This window comes from Anguilla rostrata, chromosome 18 (assembly GCF_018555375.3).
Source record: "Anguilla rostrata isolate EN2019 chromosome 18, ASM1855537v3, whole genome shotgun sequence".
In the NCBI taxonomy this organism is placed as follows: domain Eukaryota; kingdom Metazoa; phylum Chordata; class Actinopteri; order Anguilliformes; family Anguillidae; genus Anguilla; species Anguilla rostrata.
Window position 1 is genome coordinate 20,086,364 of NC_057950.1, and position 21,298 is coordinate 20,107,661.

At 42.7% G+C, this 21,298-nt stretch overlaps 1 protein-coding gene across 2 annotated transcripts in view; it reads right to left on the bottom strand.

Annotated features, from left to right (window-relative positions):
• Positions 1-415: 415 nt before the first annotated feature.
• LOC135244904 (muscarinic acetylcholine receptor M3-like) overlaps positions 416-21,298 on the bottom strand; it is a 105,228-nt gene continuing 84,345 nt past the window's right edge. For both annotated transcript variants that reach the window (XM_064317573.1, XM_064317572.1), the window contains one exon: positions 416-3,888. In XM_064317573.1, the coding sequence (XP_064173643.1) occupies positions 2,079-3,869 (1,791 nt within the window). In that variant the 5' untranslated portion in view covers positions 3,870-3,888 and the 3' untranslated portion in view covers positions 416-2,078. The remainder of the gene's footprint in view (positions 3,889-21,298) is intronic.

Consider the following 21,298-nt stretch of genomic DNA (forward strand, 5'->3'; position numbering starts at 1 on the left):
TGAAAAAAAATCCCCCAGACAGCACAAGCATACATATTTATGATTATTTCACATAGCTCATATCACATTCATATGATAACCTCTTTAATGTATTTCAAAGATCTGAACAGTACATTAAATGGGTGGTGCGTGTTTGAGTATCAGTAACCGTCCCTTTGTTCTGAATGAGAATGTATGCATGTTCCTGTTCAGTCAGGATTGAAGCCAATCATCCCAGTCATTGGTAGACAGAGACCATGTGTGGAATGGCTAATGGGTGCTTCATTGCTTTATGGAGTTAAAAGTTTATACTTTACACTTGTACACATGAATTACAAGGCGATTACAAGGTGAAGACGCCATTTGGGATCGTGTTTGTGCACATTAAAGCACTATTATCACTGAGACTCCAGCTTTCACAGGGGAGCACACAGGGAAGGATGTGGTCATTTATTTCCAAGAGAGGGCACTGATAGACTGTGGCACATTTACAAATAAAACCAGGCCAAGAAGAGCGTCAACTTACACTGAGAAAATAAACGTCTTGAATTTTTAGACTCCAAAGACAGAAGTTTAACTGTCAGGGCTGGATAAAGTAATCAAATGACATTCATTTGTATCCTTTTCTTTAGTTCCTTTTTTTTTTGGAAAATTATACATTTTTCTATTTTCCACTCAAATTACAAAATAGTTCTGCCCTATGAACATATTGATGAACATATGCAAGTTTACAGTCCATAGGCTTCAAGAAGGAAATGTCCAAACAATGTATAAATATTCTTTATATATGCATAAAACTTCAGGTACCGAAACAACAATAAGAATACTTGCACTTGTCTAAAACCATGTAAACACCATCTCACAAAAGACAGGTCAGCAACTTTAACAACAGTTCTACATTCACAATGCCGCTCACCACACTGACACAGCCAAAAAAAAAAAAAAAGAATAGTAAAGTTCAAAACAACAATATTCATTTAAAAATGCTCAGAAACTTGTTCTCATTTATGCAAATGCATGAATGTGTTTGCCTTCATGATTGGAGTGGGCTGTACCTCACAAATGCACAGTTGGTCAATGTTCCCACACTGAGGGAAAAAGAATAACACTGTATAAAACAGGATGCTATCAAATCCAACCTAGAAGCACTATGGCCTTAACTTTCAATTATAAGTTGAAATACTGCTTCTTTGTTTGCAGTTAGTTTCTCGTTTCTGAAAATCCTGAAAGAATGAGCTGCGCCTTGTCTATGGATTTCACAGATGTTCACTTACCACAGGATTCATTCACAGAGAAGGCCTGTGCATGTATGAGAATGCTGCTGGTGCACACTGGAGACCTGATCTCATGGTTAAAAAGATATAACTGGGGTCTAAACCAGGGTTTAAAATCCCAATGTCAAAGTTCCCCATCCATATACAGATGTTTCTTTTTTTATATAAAAGGGAAACAAATCTGGCAACAAGCTTGTCTGAAATGAATCCAAATATTCAGTAATACTCTGGTACGTGATATAAATATCAAACAAATCTGTTATACATTTCAATTAATTTCCTCCTTAGGTTCTTTACCCAGTTAAAACTCAAAGCTTCCCTCTCTTATGCCCAACAGCAGGTAACAACAGGGAAATTTAGGGGGGGGGGGGCAGTATTTTCTATCAAAATAACTGTTTACTGACACTACAACAGTGCAGCTCCCATTTGCTTACTTTAAAACCAGCCAGTTCCACTGCAGGGCAGTTGAAACCGCTCACTGTTCCTTTTAAAATATTTATTTCAAATATATTTAAAACAGGTATTTTGTTTTGAGTACAGTGAACACTTGAGTCATCATCCAAAAATGAGGGAAATCCCCTTTGCTGTTGGATTGAATAACTAGGAAATAGTGGCTCTTCTTTAAGTGGGTAAAGCCCTTTTTCATCAAGAACGATGCCCCACAGACGCTGTCCCCTCAGAAAAAAATAAACGTCTCTCCAACTCAAGCCCTCGCAAGGCTTGGCAGCATCTTGGCGAAGCTGACCCCAGTCGCCCTGAGTGGACAGCGCAGGCCACCGTAGCTCTGCTTTCAGCAGGACCCACCGAGCGCGCTCAGAAGCTCTGCTACGTGGAGTCTCCGGGTATCCTCCTCCGGAAAGTCACGGAGTGCCGCTGGAGGAACAGCTGCTTTCGCCTCTTCCTGCTGTTCCAGCGGCAGAGCAGGATCAGCTTAAAGGTGCTGCGGAAGGTCTTGTTGCACAGGGCGTAGCACATGGGGTTGACCGTGCTGTTGACGTAGCAGAGCCAGTAGCCCAGGGCCCACAGCGTCTGCGGGATGCAGTTGTCACAGAACGCGTTGACCAGCACCATGATATTGTAGGGCGTCCAGGTGATGATGAAGGCGAAGAGGATGGCGCTCAGAGTCTGCGCCGCCTTCTTCTCCTTGACGAGCGACATGCGCTTGCGCTTGGTGATCTGCGTCCGGGTGCGAGCGGCGAAACGCCGGGCCAGCGCCGCGTCCTTGAAGGACATGGGCGCCGACTTGCCGGTTGGGGAGCAGACCTCTCCCGCCGTGTCGGGGGCCCGGACGGCGGGCGCGGCCTGGGCCTTGGAGGGGAAGCGCTGGTGGTAGCCGTCGTTCTGCACCCCGTCCCCGCCCCTGCCCCTGCCCCCGTCCTCCCCGCCCCTGAGGGGGTCCTCCTCGGACGCGTCCAGCTCGTCCGAGGCCGCCAGGCGGGGGCCGATGGCCACGCCCATGCCGGGCGGCTTGATGCCGGGCAGGTTGATGACGATGGAGAAGATGGCGCGGGTCTCGGGGATCTCGTCCTCGTCGGAGGAGGCCGACTGGTCCATGCAGGCGGCGGCGTCGTTGTTGTTCCAGCTGTCGCAGCTGTTGCGGTCCGCCTCCTCGCCGCCGGCTACGCCGGGCCGCCGGGCCCTCTCCGCCAGCCAGAAGGGGAAGCGGCCGACGGCGGCGCCGGCCCGCCTGACCGAGCTCCCGAAGCCCTGCTGCTCGCCCTGGTCGCAGCTGCCGCAGCTGCGCGAGCTGCCCCCCTCCCCCCCCTCGCTGCCCGAGGCCTGCAGCCCCGCCAGCTCCCGCGCGCGGTTCTGCGTCTCCCTGTAGATGCGCCAGTACAGCACGCTCATGATGGTGACGGGCAGGTAGAAGGCGGCGATGGCCGTGCAGAAGGTGATGGTGGGCTCGGTCAGGAACTGGACGTAGCACTTGTGCGGCGGAACCTTCCGCTCCCCCACAAAGTACTGCCAGAACAGGATGGCGGGCGCCCACAGCACGAAGGACACCGCCCAGGCCAGCCCGATCATGACCCCGGCCCGCTTGGTGGTCCTCTTGGCGCGGTACGTGAGCGGCCGCGTGATGGAGAAGTAGCGGTCGAAGCTGATCACCAGCAGGTTCATGACGGACGCGTTGCTGGCCACGTAGTCGATGGCCAGCCACAGGTCGCAGGCCCAGGCTCCCATGGCCCACTGGTCCATTATGATGTAGGCCGTGTAGAGGTTCATGGAAATGACCCCGATTATCAGATCCGCAAAGGCCAGGCTGAGCAGAAAGTAGTTATTCACAGTCTTCAGCTGCTTGTTCACCTTGAACGCCACCAGGACCAGGATGTTCCCCACGATGGTCACCAGCGAGAGGAGGCAGGAGAAGACCCCTATCAGGACCGCCTGCCAGACGGTGTGCCCCCCCAGGGGGTCGTACTCCACCGGCCGGCCCACGCTCTCGTTCCTGCCCGTCAGGTTAGCGCTGGCGTACAGGAAGGACTCGTTGTCGGCCCCGCCCACGTTCTCGGGCCACTGGTCTCCGCGCATGGTGACGGTTTCCCGGTAGACGCTGACTCCCGGCCAGCTGCTGGTCAGATATAAGCTGCGCTCTGTGCTGTTGTAGATCCTGTCCATTGTGGTCTGCTGGCATATTCTGCAAAGAGCACACAGACAGGGGACCTTAGCACGTCGGGAGCTCACACTAGCTGCTGTTTGCAATTCCCATCAGCAGATGGCGCTATTGTCCCATGTAACTAAGTGAACCAAAAAGTTTAACATGGCTGAAACATCCAAAAATAATGCACTTACTAACATTATCATTCAATCATTAGTATTCAGCATCACATTTTTTTCATTTAGATATATATTTATTTATATATATATATTTACATTACATATTTACAAAACGTATTTATTGCAATTTGTAAGCATACTACATTAAAACAAATTTTAGATACAAAATCGAAACTTGTTACGGATATGCTTTGTGTAGTTTTTTTGGGCTAATTAAATAGAAAAATTTTAATTCTGAGAAATATAGATATTTGAGAAAAAATGACAGAGACCAAGTTAAAAAGTGCCAACAGAACACTGATGCACACTTCTCAGTGAAGATGTATGACAATGCAACAGTACTGAAGTACCACATTTACTGCCATTAAATATTCACCATTGACAAAGTGATACAAATACAGAATCCCTCTACAGCTATTCACATAGCATGTACTGTACATTTCATTTCATTATTATCAAAAAAATCTACTGGATCTAGTCCATCTGGATGGATTACTGGATTGGCCCCAAGAACACTACACGCTGTAACACCACAATACTCTTATACATGTGGAACTATCATGTATAGGTTACTTTTTAAATTGCTCCTGAAACATATCCCATCAAACTGACACCTCTGATTTTCTAGCATGTGGGATCTGGCAGTCCAATCACATTCTTCTATTTGTTTATGTAGAATATACCAAAACCTCACAGTCATTCCAACACCATTTCACCATCACAAGGGCACTGAAGGTAAAGCTACTGGCTTTCAACCAAGGGCAGCTGTATTCTGTGTGAATACAGTCCTCTGAACAAAGCAAACGCAGGCCTAGCGATGAGTCTAGCATGGAGTTTGATGTTAAATGGGCTTCTATTGGATGGGGGGGGGAGGTTTGCTTACACGGGTATCAAATATCTAAATATTTAAGCAAGCAACTTAAAAACTGTCTGGGGTGCACACAAGCCCGAGTAGGTGTGAAAATGACCCGAGAAGTGTTATAAAGTGAAATTCCACTTCAAGTGCAGCTTGACTGTGCTTCAACAACCTTCAGAGTAAATGGATGGTAAATGGACTGCATTTATATTGTGCTTTTATCCAAAGCGCTTTACAATTGATGCCTCTCATTCACCCTTTCACGCACACACTCACACGCCAAAGGTGAAAGGCTGCCATGTAAGGTGCCAATCAGCTAGTTGGGGTTAGGAGTCTTGCTCAGGGACACTTCGACACACCCAGGGTGGGGGATCGACCCGGCACCCCTCTGACTGCCAGACAACCGCTCTTACCACCCGAGCTAGAGTGAAGTAATTGGTCTCTTCTACAACTACGCTTTCAGAGCAGTTTCCCCAACACTGACCGTGGCCTAGAGCCTCAGTCCAGTACACCACCGCAGACCCAATGAATACTGCATGACTGCTTTTGAGACATCTCAGAAAGTGTATGTGAAAGCTCAACTCACGGTTATGACTGAAGGGCAGTGCTCATTAATAATTCTCCTGCCATTTCATATCACTGTTAGCAGCTGTAAACTAAATTACAGAGGACTCCGTATGTGTGGGCTTAAATAATAATGTTTCGTGCCATTTGATATACTTGTCAAGGGTGCACCAAGTTAGCCAGCTTCACTTTTTGACTCCTAGCAACCATTCTTGGCTACGTAATAACCTGGGTCATTACTGCTTGCATTGTTTTTTGCTCATTTTATATCTGGTGAGAACGCATGCATTACATTCTAGTTTGGTTCAATGCCTCTAAGTATGATTAAACAATTATAAATGTGTTAAAGTGGATATGAACTGGGGAATTAGTGAATCCTTTTAGTAAGAATAATGTAAAATCTTCAATTTTTTAATGAGAAAAATAGTGTAGACACATAATGAGAAATGTGCTCATCTGGAAAAGATGTGAGGATTGTGTGTTTCTGGTACTTCCTGTCACATGGTCTATCTCTCCTAGGACTGCTGAATCATGTGCGCCCTTCTCAGGCATCAGTGAAAGTAGCATTATGAAGCATTCGGTGAGTGCTACTCATTTTTTCCCATTCCAGACTTTTAATGTCTCCATTATCACAAACCCACACCTGTAAAGTAGTTTCATTCGTTACTAATGGCTGACAGGTCATTCATATGTTACTCTCTTTCTCTCTTTCTTTTTAAAGTAGAAGTCATTAGAGATTTAACAGAAGCTCTCCGTCAGGAGGCACATCTCCTTTCTCAAACATAGCTGTGGGCCCCTCGCTCAGCGATGCTGGTATCTGAAGAGGCTTTCAGTTTATATGCTGTCCAGATGGCCATTCCTCACCGCCTCATACACACAAGCCTGGGTTCAATCCACATCTGTCCCCATGCCTAAAGCTTCTGTTTCTTCTTCAGAAACTCCAAATTTACGAGCACAAACGCTAACTCACCAAACTGCGCTTGCGAAAGATCATTTGATCATGAATCAAAAGCGAAGGACAGCTGGACCGAGTCCAGGCTAGTGAAAACGTCTGAAAACGTCAGAGGAAGCAGAACTCCACCCCATCGTCAGTGCAACAGACCTGGCTCAGATCCAAACACGGCATCTGAGAATTTTAGATGAAACGCATTGCTAACCAAAACATACAGTCACACGAAGGACAAATTTTGTTTGGAACATGCAATGATGAATGTTGACATTGTCAGTAATCTGCAGGAATTTTATTAGCGTCTAAAGGATGAAGGTATTTCAAATAAAGTGTCTGACCCAGGCCTGTATTTTATGTGCCTTATACAGCTCTACCACAGTTATTGAAAACAGACTTGTCGTAGTGTAATACAGCAGCTTGTGCTGTACGTGGAGAGGAAGAGGTTAAAATGAAGGTGAGAGCACACAATCTGGGCTGCGATCTGAACCGTCCCGGTTCTGCTGGTTGAAGGCCGTTCTGGACCATTTCCACCGACCCACTCTGCCCGCGGCGACAGGACGCTGTAAATGTTTATCGCGTCGTCGCCCGCACCGCCCGGCTAGGCTGCGCTGTTCATCCCGAGCGCGCTCAGCCTCTGCCAACGCCGGCGGCCATGTTTCGCCCTGGTGCCAGTGACTTTCGCAACATGCGCTTCATTTTTAACCGTTTGGTTTTTTTTTGTTTTTTTTCGTTGGAAGTTGTCAGCGAGACTGATGCAAGGTGCCATTGACCCGTAATCCCATTAAAGAGCGTTCCGTTTGATGCCTGTTGGTGTTTATGGTGCTGTGTCATGCTAAATGCCGTATGCTGGCACCTCCTGGCCAGGGCTGCCTGGAAGAAGAGATTTTTATCTTAATTGGACTCCTCCATTGGGATACATAAAAGACAAATAAAGCATGAAAGATTGCAGTGAAGGGAGGCCTTAAACATAAACCCTGTGCAAAGAGGAAGCTACCACAGCTACCAACAGAATCGGTGATGTGCTGCAACCTGTTCTGCGGTTCATAGCTACTTGTAACATTGCAGAACAGAGCTTTGTTCTTGATTATAGTTCCATGACCTGAGTTCTCCTGTCTCTCCCTCACTCAGTCGGTCGCTAGTTCTCCTTTACTGATGCTAATCCGCGAGTCCGGCCTCCTGCTCCTCAGACTCCCTGTCACGCCCGTCACCCTCTCCTCAGCCCCTTCTGTTTTTCCCTATTCTCGCTCCTCTCTGTCTGTCAGATCACTCTGCAGCAGCAGCAGCAGCAGCAGCTCGCTCTCTCTATCTCTCGCTTCTCTGCACTCCTCCATGGTTTCTGTACATCATTACACTTCTTTCTTCTCACTTCCCAAAGTGTGAACTCACTGTCAAAGTAAGACTATTTTTACATTTCGCTGCATAATGCACAGTACTATAAATATCAACAGAAATATAATATCAGTAGTACTATAATACCAATAACACGATAATAACAATAGTAAAACTTCACTAATACTATAATAAATAAAATAATTTACAAACAATGATGTGGCTTCACTCTTAAAATCATACACATGTTGACTATCATATACAATCATATACAAATCAAACATACATGTTGACATTAAATAACAACAACAACAATAATAATAATAATAATAATAATAATAATAAATGATGATGACAATGACAATTATTATTATTATTATTATTATTATTATTATTATTAGTATATGTTCTGACTAAATTACTACATGCAGTAACTATATTGGAGAGAATTAATTAAAAAGCTGACTAATGGTGCAGATGTTTGTGATAGAAAGTGCTTCCCCTTTCATTAAGATACTGTAAGCTCAGGAATGCTAACACCACTGAAAAGTATCATTCATCAACAGTGACCACAGGGCCAAAAATACCTCAGTTAGCTGAACAGGGATGGTAGGAAGTCATTTCATATGCATTTGGGTTACTCTGCTATTCATGATTCACGTTTGTCATTGCTGTACGTTAACACTGGGAGTGCCCCTCAAATCTTTCACTGATTTAATTTTATAATTCCCAGGTACTGTACATGCACTGTACTTTTTCATTCTGGCAAAGCTGACATTCCCAACCTGTAAATCATACTCAATATTGTGTATGTGATTATGAAGACTGATGTTATGGTTGATGTATATGGATTCTGCTCATACAAAATCTTGCTGGTGGAGGACGAGCACATCTGCTCTCCTTCCTAAAATGGCAGCCTCATTCCATTCTGGAAGCTCCAGCCACCCAGCATATATTCATGAAGATAAGAGGAAGAGACAATACATTTTCTTATGTTTGACTGTTTGATTGTTGCAAAGAATTACAGGGCATTGTATTATCCAGTACATACCTTCTTGCAGATTTCTGTCCCAGAATGCACCTCACTTGCCTTCAATATGACAAATGTGTAAAGCTTTGATTAAACTTCAGTATCACAGTAAAAGTTACACTACAAAGCCATTATTCTATCATGTGTTCAATTATGTTTCATACAGGATTACACAAACATCCACACCCTTAAAAGGCTGTGGAACAAATAGCATATTACCCAGACAGACGGAGGAGAAGAAGCACGCTCTCACCAAAGTAAACATGGCAAAAGCCATCCATTTTTTAACATGTGAGAGGGGATATTGTTTAAGATTATGCATCTGCTTGAGAAGCTAGCAGCAATTTCATATCCACGCCGAGCACGGGCTCATGCTAACAGGACATTGTTTTGTTTATCTGTGAGAGACAGTTTCCCTGGAGAGCAGAGCGGGGTCCACACCACTCTCAGCACTGGGAGCCTGTGTGCAGAGTAGCTTTATACAGGAGTCCCCTCGTTACCATACACACCACCGCAGCCCTTCCATCCACAGTTGCAAGCAGAAAGCACACTGAATCTTTTTACAGAGAATTAGCCTTAAGTAGTGACCAAGCAGGATGACAGGATACTTCATCTGGATTCAACAGAAAGGAAGATTAGATACTGAAAACATTTGAAATGGACAATAGTAAGTGCTATTTTACTATAATTCTTTCATTCTTTCAGCCATAATTTATAAATATTTTCTGTTCCAAAGTCTGTGATAGTTTATAAAATAGAAATATATCACTACTTCCTGCCACACATCTTAACCTTGTGTTAAAAACAACAAATCCAACTGTATGAAAAGCACACCCTGAAACATTTTTTCAGTCGGCCTATTCATTTTGGCATCAATGCCTTTGCACTCTTTCTTACTATCTGTTCATGAGCTACTGCAATGAAGTGCTACTGAGAGCCACAGATCTATAAATCCCAGATAAATTTTGAATGAGGCATCTATCTCAATAAAGGCCAAGGTTATTGGGTTCAGGACATGAAAATGGAAAAAGAATCAATAGCATCTTTAAAGATTTAGTTTTCAATACACAGTGGCTCCCTTAATGTTTTCTGTCAGATAGTCCACATCTTCTCCCCTTTACCTGAAATTGCACACAAATGGGCCAGACATTTCTAAAGGGGCAGGTATTTGAAATTCCTTTGCACTAATTCAGATAAAACTTCTGAAAGAGATTCCAGGAAGTTGAATAACAAAACAGAATTCATTTATCTGAACACACGCATGTGTTTCCTGTATCACAGGTGATTTCACACAGGTGATTTTACACAAGTGAGTCCAAGATTAACTGGGGACGGTGATGGAAAGTATATTTTTGTAGAACTATCTCAGTCAGAGAGTAAAAGCTGAACTTTTTAACTCATATAAACAGGCCTTGTAGCGTAAGAGCCATGTTATTGTTAAAAAGTGTGTACAGGAAGATTCTCTTATTTTTTTCCTCAGTTAATGCACTTGAAGGAAAACCTACCCTGATGAATTATAGTTAAACAGCACTGCTGTTGAGGTTGGCCGGTGAATAAGTCCCCCCAGCCTAGCACTTTGGCAAAGTGTTTCAAATGTGACCACACAGAACCCAGACACGTTTCTTGAGAGTTCTCCCAGACAGCCCGACCAAATATAGTGAGCTGCACTAAGAGCCCGTGGTCACCTTCCCACAGACAGGCCGTTCCGCTTGAGAGCCCGCCCCCCGAGCAGGACCACCAAGCCTGGAGTTTGCACAAACCTGAGCCCCTCAGGCGTCCAGTCCCACCCACGCCACCATTCTGAAGCCTTTCGTTCAGTCTGTGATGTCAGAGCTGGCCTAGTGCTGACACCTCGGTCCAGTCAGAACAGGCCTGCTGTTCAGGTTTCAGGATCACTGCGTTCTCAGTGCTGGGACCTGTCATGTGCGCTAATTAGCAAGGGGATATTTTATGGGAAGAAGGGTGGGGGTGGGGGGGTGGGGGGGTTGGGGGGGGTCATAACCCCTCTAAGATTACAAAGCAGGCCAAATAACCCAATAATAGAGCATGGTGGTTAGAAGAAGAATTTAATAAACATGGGGGTATAATTAACATACTAATCAGTAGTCTGAAGTATTTTCTCCTCAGAATTAACCATAAATGATTCTTTCACAGCTGTTCTTTAAAAAACAAAAAGAAATAAATTATTTTGGGGGGCATACCCACAGCCCCACATCCCCCTCCAAACCCCCCAACACCACACCCCAAAAGTTCTTGGGGTACATGCAATTCAACCCCCAAATAAGCATTGCCAAATGGTGCTATTCCTTTAAATTCATATTTAAAACTCAACAACAATCACGCTTTGCACATCCTGCCAAACTGTGTGCTTTCAAGTGCCTATTCAGTAAAGTGAGAAGACATCCTCAAAATGTCATCCCTGTTTGTCAGTGCAGGTCAGTCGCTATTTCAAGTGCTGCAGTAATTTAAGAAAACAAGGCGAAACCAAGAACCTTGGAATACTGTAGAACAAATTTGTGTTTCTCCATGTTCTCGACTTATGGAAATGCTATATTTACTTGCTCACTGAATAATTGATGGATGGCTGGTACTTTGCAAAGACTTTGGTTATTGTACCGCTCAGCCAACTTTTTAATTTTGTTCTACTGTAGATTTTCACTAAGAATGATAAGATCTAAAAGTAAATAATGACAGTGCACACAAGCATGATGAAAGTACATAAAGCTGTGAGATATATCAGCAATTAAAGTCAGCATATTTACAGCCTGGTACCTGTGATTCTATTGACAAGGCTTACTGGATTAAAACACTTTCATTTTAGTGCCAATTTTCATTACTTACTAGTATTTAAAAGTCAATTAATTAATCACACACCCACACAGACATGCAGAAACACAGACACACACAGATACACACATACACAATGTAAATCAAACTGAAAATGCAGGCATTTTATTGGACAAGGCCACTTCTATTGCTCGAGCTGAACCAGCTATAGCTAGGATGTCTCAAACCAATACACCCAGAAAAAAACTTAAACTGCGGTCAGTCTCTGATGCGTTCCGACTCAACTCTCCTATTCCACTGAATAACTCTCAGCACCCAAAACAAATTCCTATTCGCTCCTCTGACACGCTCCCTGCATCTTCAAATGTATGCACAAGCAAATTTGTGTGATTGATGTTCATGGATGGTGTGAATGCAGTCTTCCAGGCACTTGCAATGCTTTGATTGATTCTTGGTGCCTGAAGCCCATGACTTTGGTCCCTGTAATCCCATTGGTCCTCATCAGGCCAGCTGGGTCAAGGGTGGGGCTACCACAGCCTAATTATCAAAATAAAGAAATGAGCTAGGATCTCTCAATGGGAGCATGATAGCAGAAAGAACATGTTGCATGGGAGGGATTTAGAGAGATGTTGGCACTGCCAAAGTCTGATGGTGGAAAAGCGAACAGGCCAGCAGTCTGAGTCTTTGGCCCTGTGCTTTTGAGCACACACTCAGCGAGCTTCTGGTTAGACTCAACTACAAATGAAGGTGGATATACAGTTACTGCTTAGTAAAAGTGGCTGATTTTCGGACTAGTGTAAATCAATATATTCTTTTTTTTTTTTTAAGTAATCTTAGTAAAACTACAATTATTCTAGCCTGTATAGGAAAAATATAAAAAAGCAGTAAATGTTTCGCAAGGCTGAAGTTTGCCCTTCTGTGAAATAAAGGTTCTGAAAAATCAGATAGAAGTGGATTTCTATCGTTAACCAGCCCTAGGCATGTTGTTATGTTATATTACTCTATTTTCACCTTACATCCCTTTGAATCCCGACGTGTTTATTAGGAGTTAGGTGGAGGCACTAGGAGGAGTGGGAGAACACAGCTGTTCTGTACCCAGTGCTGCTCAGATCAGCTCAAACACATCTGAAATATGATCAGCCATTACTGCTCAGAACAGCTCAATCATGTCTGAAACATTGTGATCAGCCTGCGCTGTTCAGAAAAGCTCAAACACGTTTGAAACATGATCAGCCTGCATTGCTCAGAACAGCTCAAACACGTTTGAAACATGATCAGCCAGCACTGCTCAGAACAGTTCAAACACGTCTGAAGCATCATGATCAGCCAGCACTGCTCAGAACAGTTTAAGCTGAAACATAGCTCTGTACTGAGACTGATGCATCTGCCAACAAAAGTTCTGGCTGTGTTTATTTTCTAAGAATGTGTTGTGACTCCAGCACCCAAAAAAAAATTGTTCTAGAGTTTGGAACTCAGTCCAGCACAAAAATTGCTTTTAATGTTTGTTAAAATGAAATGTACATAAAAATCAAACAGTCTCTATTTTTTGTTACACTTCAAATGTGAAATGTATTCCAGGTGACCAGGTTTGCCGGGAAAAAGCTACAGTTTTTATTTAAATTGTTTTGTACCGTCATAGCTGCAAGTTACTGATCACCATGCATTACTATCAAATGTTCGCACATGCATGTTGTAAATTTTGTAGGGTTTTGATTAAAATAAATAATGTAAATGAACAGAGTTGCGACATAGTAAGGTCCTACTGGTCCTACTGTAAGCCCCAATAAAATGAAGAGTAATTCTAGGCCACAGTTAATGTACTGCACTGTAATGTGCACCACTGTACTGTGGTGAACATTACAATAGTGCAGTAACATAGTAAACATTGCCACTGACTTCATATATTTACAAATATTTATGAACATAATTTATGTTTTTCAATACATTCAAAAACACAGGACATGAAATAATATATAATGCAATGGCACTCAACCAAGAATTCACAAATTAATAACAGACATGACTTATGCGCTCGATGTTAAGAAGTCATTTAGATTTTTTTTTTCAGGATTGTGTCTTGGCAGGGAATCTCTTTCTGAGAGCTTTACACGTTTATAGGTGCACTAAAAATATTCAGAATGATTCTGAAAGCAGCACATTTGATTGATGTAGAGACCTAGCAGCAGACCTGTGAGCGTGACCGTGGAGACTTTAGTGCAGCACACCAAGCAACGGTCTGGGAGTGCCGGTGGCGAAAAGGACAGACAGAAACAAAAACAGCGAAAGCGTGCGATGAGATGCCCCCAGGTTTTTGGCCAGCATAACCTGTCTGGAAGAGCTTCTTTCAGTGCAGAAGAAAGCCAGAGCAGAGGCTTTACACGGCTGTGGACAGGTGCACTTCCTTTGGTCATTTCTCTCCATAAACCTCACTTCCTGCCAGAACAAGCGTGGCACACGCCTGTGGACGTGCCGTGGAAGACAGGAGAGCGCGGTCTGCACATGGCCAGGTTCTGAGAGCGTGCCATCGCACCCTGCTCTCCGTGTCACACTGACACACTCCACACTGCTCCAGATATGCTGGCGAGCTGTGTAAAAGGCTTTCTGTGCATAAGTGGCACAAAAGAATTTAAATGAAGTAAATGCCAGCTGCTTACTTTGGCACAGGAAAAGGGGTAGCAGTCCAGTTTATGAGCCTGCAACTAAAATGGCCGCTTTTACACGAAATGGTAGTAAGCGCCATTTGTCCTCTGAATGATCTGGTCACAACAGTGTTGAGTTGGCTTTTTGAAAATATTTATTTGAGCTTCTAACATTAACAAAAAAATAAAAAATAAACAAATATTATCTGTTTAGTGCAAAGACTTTAACGTAAAGGTAAAGATTTGTAATGGGGCAATAAGGGACTAAATAATATCCATCCAAAATTGACCAATAAGAAGCAGCTACACTCAACCCATCCATCCATAAAGGGCCAAAAAAGCAGCTATGCTGAATCCATCTATTTATTTCCAATGTACAGGAAACAGGTGCATGGTACACTGTAAAACATAAATGCAGTTCTACTAAATTGAATCTCAACTCCCACAAAAAATGTAAAAATCATGACTGAAAAAGAGTAAGGTTAAAGGATAGTCAGTACCTCATCAGGTTAAGCTGCTCTGGCTCAAGGCAATTTTTTGTTTTTACAATATAAGATTACATCCAGGAGGAAACACCGTCCATCTGACAAACACATGCATGCATGCAATCTCATACACATAGAGACACACACACACACACACACACTCACAGGCACACACACATAATTAGCTCTTTAAAAATGTCAGCTCACCCAAGATGCCAGACACATTTCGATAATCCCCTGTACTGAAGGAAAATCATTGCAGAGCCATTTAATTACAAATCTGTATTCAATCTTTCTATTTTACTCTCACTCATCCTCTCTGTCTATCCATTCTCTCTCTCCTTCATTCTCTCCCTCTCTCACACTGTTATTTGATCTCTTCCTCACTCGCTCTCCCTCCCTTTCTCTCTCAGTCTCTGGCAGTGTTCGACACATTGCTTTTAGGCATAGGAACATAATAGTAATGGAATAGTGTTTTTTTTTCTCAAGAAAATCCCATTGAGACCCAATGATATTACATTCTACACACATCTACGCCGATCCCTGTATAACCTTCACATACATCTACCCCCATCCCAGCATAACCTCTACACACATCTACCCCCATCTCCGTATAACCTTCACGTACATCTACCCCCATCCCTGTTCAACCTCCACACACATCTACCCCCATCCCTGTATAATCTCCACACACAGCTACCCAATCCCTGTTTAACCTCTACAAGCATCTACCCCCATACCAGCATAACCTCCGCACACATCTACCCCCATCCCTGTATAACCTCCACACACAGCTACCTCTCCATCCCCGTATAACCTCCACACACAGCTACCTCTCCATCCCCGTATAACCTCCACACACATCTCTTAACACGCAAGGTGAAAGTGAAAGCCCTTCGTGGCGCTTTGGAGCGGGCCCAGGGAGGTGCGGCTAGGCGGACGCACGCTGTAATTGAGGTGAGAGCGGGTGCTGCAGGTCATTACTCCAGAGCAGATTACGGCAGGGGCCAGCGGGGCTGCCGCCGCAGCGCTGACACTGCCCCCTCGGCTCCCCATACATCCCGGCTAAATGGACTTGTCGTCGGAAAGACGGATTCTCGGAGCCCCGCACGCGCGCCATCACCTGCGTGCGCTTCTGAAGGTCCCCGGATCCGATTGGACCGGCTCCAGCCAGGTGTTTTCATGTAATAAAGCACTGCTGTCCTTTCATGGTGATAAGATCCATCCCTCCAGCGCTGAAAGCTGTATAGGACTACTAAAGGTCACAGTATAGGATTCATTTATAAAGGGAACACACGCTGCATGTAAAGCCCCTTGGATGGCATGTCACGGTCATGATGCATGTGTATGTATTTGTTTAGTGAGAATGGAGGTTCTTCTACATTTTCCTGACGCAAAGGGCCCTATTTTAACCATACTAAAATAATCCCTCACTTAGTCCTTCATGTAGTCTTCATTTCCAGTGCCATTAACATCAAAACAACTCAAATATTACAATGAGATGCGCTCAAAGTTTGGGGGGAAAAAAACATAACTGCCTTTCCCAGGAAATCTATTTCGGGGCAAGGCAGTGGCACAGGAAAGGCTTTTGCTATCTCAAGATTTCAACAGAGCAAAACAGCACTTTGAACAAAATTAAAGACAGAAAATGACGCAGACACATGTGCACTCAACAGTAAAAGGGCCGTGAGGAACAGAGATAACCTGCCTGGCCAAGTATGGCGCAGAATCAGAATATCACAGTTTGAGGAGACATTTTCGTGGGAAAGGCTTTAATACACATTATCTCCAAACAGCAAATTTCCAATCACTGGCTGCCAGAGATGCACTGTGTTATGAGACCATTTGGACCGTGAATGTTTGTGTTTCTGATGTCTGGATGGATCAGGCGATGCATTAAAATGCAGCCTTCATTTTACGAGAAGCAACATGTGCCTCTGGCCAAAAAACAAACAAACAAACAATCAAACAACAAATAACACACTGAATTACATTCTAAACCCACCGCAGACATGGGGTTTACAAAGGTTTGCCATTTACAGCATCATTGAGCTTCACGCTACACAAATTAGTGAAGATAAAACATCACAAAACACAAAACAATAGCGGCACATTTTTTAATATATATGTGTTACGGCTTGTATTTTGTATCCTTATAGTAGGGTTGAATTACTTTGAGATTATATGGCATATTCTGGATTTGGACAGATGTTACAGTGCAGTCTGTAAGTATTTGGACAGTGATAAAGCTGTCGCATTCACTACTTGGTTGTTAAGCCTTTGCATTCTATAACAGTCTGAAGTCTATGACCCATAGATAGCACCAGACACTGGGCACCTTCCAGGCCTGTACTGCAGCCTGGTGTGGTCCTCTCTTTGTTTTAGTCTTTGGCGCATCTATGTGTACATCCTGGAGAGTGTTCATGGTCTGTTTGACTGCTGAAAAGGGGTTATTCTTCACAAGTGATCACAAGTGTTCTTGCTTCTTGTACTAAACAGGTGATTTTGACAAACCCAAAGTGTTGGCTATGTGTCTGATCAATTTATTATGATTTTTGCACCCCATAATTGCCTGCTGTACTAACATTGATTCTTTGGTCCTCAAGTTAAGAGAGAGCAGTATTTGACTCCAAATGCAAATTCCACACCTAGAATAAACTCTAGACATTTTGTTAGCTTTCTTTTGCATGAATTCATGATGCAAAAGCGCACAGCTGGCCAAAACGCAGCTGAGAAGCCAACTGTCCAGTGGGGATCGTGTATAAAAAGGGCTGCAGTTCCTACACGGTTCACCCGATACGGATGGAAATGCCAGAAAATTAAAGCTGACAACTGTTTCATTTCAAAGCCATTGTATTGGACTATAGAGCCAAAACAACACAAATTGTGTTATAGTCACAATACGTACAAACTGCACTGTAGATACACAGATGATGTATCCAGAAGAAGAACATTTCTAACATTGCTGTTAAAATGTTTCAATTCCAGGTCAGAGAATGGGCTGCTCTTGGAGACCTCAGAAGGAAGCAGCACCCAGAAGCCCCCTCTCTCCCTGATGAATGTGTAATTACAGGGCCAGGATGACTCAGCTCGGCAGTACTTCAGGCCATTACAGGCTGCAGCCATGTCTCTGTGCTCCATAAAAGCACATCACTTCTGAGCCTGTCCCTCTGACCTCTGCGTCTCCTGAGTGACAGATCCACGCTGGTGTCACATTCCTCAAATATTGCCCGAAAAAGAACTTTTATTCCAGACAAATGTCACTCTAGACCAGTGTTTAGCCCGAGGACTCTCTCTCTCTCTCTCTGCTCTTTTGAATACAGATATTATGCCTTTCAGTTAAAATCTTGGATGTCCTTCACAGTAAATTAGTTTTGCTATTAGGCAGCAACATAAAAGACGGTACTTAAATGTAGCCTGTTTTTAAAAAAATAAAAACTATCAAACATATTTCTATGTTGAACTGGCAATTGGATCAAAACTAAAAAATTTAAAAAGAAAAACACAAGAAATCTTATAATGCATGTATGTTATCACAAAAGATTGTGAATATTAACAGCACATACTGGTGCAACAGGCTCCACACCTTAAAGAGAAAATCCTATCAAATAATTGGCTGGTGGTTATTTCCATGGCAGTGCAGCGCAGGGAAGTATGTTCATTTTGCCCAGTGGTGTAATTGGCTGTAGAATAAACACAGCATTTAAAATCAATAAACCTTTTGGCTGCTTCACAGAGCAGACTGTTTCCATCCCAGTAAACAGGCTGCAAATCACTCATCACAACAAACGCACTGATTAAACATTTGCCTTCATTAAGACTGTCTTTTTTCATTTTGTGCTATGGGACTGGTGAGTGGAATTAGCCCTGTCATTTGCTTTAACATAAAACATCACCCATCCCATTATTTTATGCCCAGAGTTGTTGGTTATAAAACAATGGGCATGGAGAACTTAATTTGGCATTTCTATTTCTAAACCTCTAAGGACTGGCATCACACCTTCAGGATAGCCAAGAAGAAGAAGGAACAGTTTGTTTGTTCCCATTTTTTATATTACTTATTTATTTTTTGTTTTGTTTTTGTTCAGGTTCAAAGTAAAGTGGAACAAAGTGATACAAACGAAAGTCTTCATTCCTAACAACCCGACCAATTTCAGGTCTGCCAGACTCCTGCCTGTGCCATTTCAGGGAGGTAAAATTGAAAAATCAGTAGCACTGATTCAAGTCAAAATTTATGAATTGGTCCAAGGGCAAAATGTAAATAAATTTAAAAAATGATAAAATCAAAAGGGGACTTCACAAGGAAAAATGTGAAAATAAGTTCAATAGGAGAGTATAGAAAGGCAAGAGACAAAGAGGTATCAGTTATTGTTGTGTTAAAAATAGCATGAGCAGTATACACGCCTTTATTCTGAGTGTTCATTCAAAAACAATTAACAACCTAAAGAGCTCTTTATCTTGCTGTTAGGGGGCCATTCAATTCCAAGTGCATATGCGTGCTGTTACCCTGACCAATTCAGCAGTTTACTGCCAGTGATATGGGGAGGAATGGTATTCAGTGGCGTACTGTGGGGTGAGTAAACTGCAGTAATGGGAATTTATACTGCAAAACATACAAATAAAGAGCTGCTCACATTCAGAGCTAATCCATTTTTCCAAGAGATCAAAAACTAAATTCAGTTGTGCTTTATGACTTTGCGCAAGATACTGTGTGCTATGATACTGACTATTTTCTGTTTTATCATGTATGTGCAGCGCTAAAAACAAATACTTTTTAAAATATTAATCTTATCTTTTTTTTTGTTTTTGTTTACAGAAATAATTAAATAATAATATAAATGTGCAGTTGGCTTTGTTTTGAGAGAGCCATCTGGTACCTGAGAATTAATTAGCTCAGCAAAAATTCTGTCACAAGTGATTAAATGTCAGAAACTCTCTCGTTGAAACGTTGAATGTGTCCCACCTACTGTACATGACCTGAGAGTGGAATCAACGCTACGACTGTCTGAACTGTAGTAGGCAGAGATTCTGTTTTTCAAAATGAAATGCCTCTAACCTTTTTCTATTTAATGTTCCCACATTTAATGGAAGGTGAAAAACAAACACAAAATAACCTGTGAGTTTTTTTTTTTCATATTTTGTTGTGTAATTTATTTTCTCTGTCTTCAGTTCATCTCTGCTCTGCCAGCTGAAAAGAGCAAGATGTCAGCAGCCAACGAAGGTTCCATCTTTGTGTCTTCACAGTAATGACATCCTCAATTAGAAAACCCTGTTTTTTTTCTGTAAAGCACACTGATATCCTTAGTGGTATAGTGATATATTATCAAATGACCATAGTGGTATGGATTATAAAATGTAAAAATGTACTGTAAGTTTGAACATATCAAAGTAAGTGCTGCTCTTCTCTGCATATTTTGTGCTCCTACTAATGTATTTTTTTATAAAAATTACAGTATCTCAATGCCTGCTGGACAGGACGGCTGTATTACATTACATTACATTTATTTAGCAGATGCTTTTATCCAAAGTGATGTACAAAAGTGCATATCAAGGTCTTTGGAACAACTACAAAGCACAGGTTCGATAAGGTACAGTACTCATTTTGTAATATAGTATCTCAACAATAACACGTTTTCAACATAAAAAAGGCAGGTTACTGACGCAGTTCTGAAAATGTACTCCTTACCGCTTTATTCAATCAGTGTTTAATTGACTACTTACACTGATCCTGACTAGCGCCACTTGTGGGAATCATTTGTAAATAAACACGGTACAAGAGGGGAAACGAACGGGTTAGCCCTAAACGTGTTTGCAGACTGTGATCTCTGCAAGGCAGTGAAGCCCGTTTCTCACTCTAGTCTTTGGTGTTTATTTCCGTCAGCCCACACAGACTCGAAAGTCAACAGAGAGAAGGATACAGCCGGCATTGTCTGCCCAGATCGGCCTGCTTCTCCTAAGACTGCCAATAAGTCCTGGCTCATCAGATCAGGATAAGGAGGACTGAAGGAACAGATTCAGAGAATCGAGCAAAGCAGAAAGCATCGCTGCTCATCACAGAAAATCTGCCTGCTAAGCAAATCTGTGTGCGCCTATTAAAGTGTTTGTGTGTTTGCGTGTGTGTGTGTATTTGTGCGTGACAAATTTCTGTTCCTAAACTTGAAATGTGAAGACAGCTGTCTGAAGGTGACTGAGACCTTGCTGAAAGCTTGATAGCATTCTAGATCATTCTTCACCCCAGACAGACTGAAGCTGACATTTAAAATGCTCAGAGAGCTGGGATGAGCAACAGCTGAAATCCAAGGTTCCGCTACAAATAGAAAGAGATGTCAGTTTACCATTCCTGATATAATTCAAGATAATCAATCACACCCACAACAACAAACTGGGCCGGACATGCAATACCCTTTTCTTTTTTTTATCTCATCACACTGAGACTAACTATGCATGTTATCCTGAGGAACAGAACAAAGAAGAATTTTAAAGGAAGACAAGTGTGTGTGTGTATATATATATATATATATATATATATATATATATAAAGGGAAAATAGGTTTAGACCTATAAGTCCAAGATAATAAAGTAAAACTCATCTGGTTGTGTTACTGTACAGATTTTTTTTTTAAAGTTCATA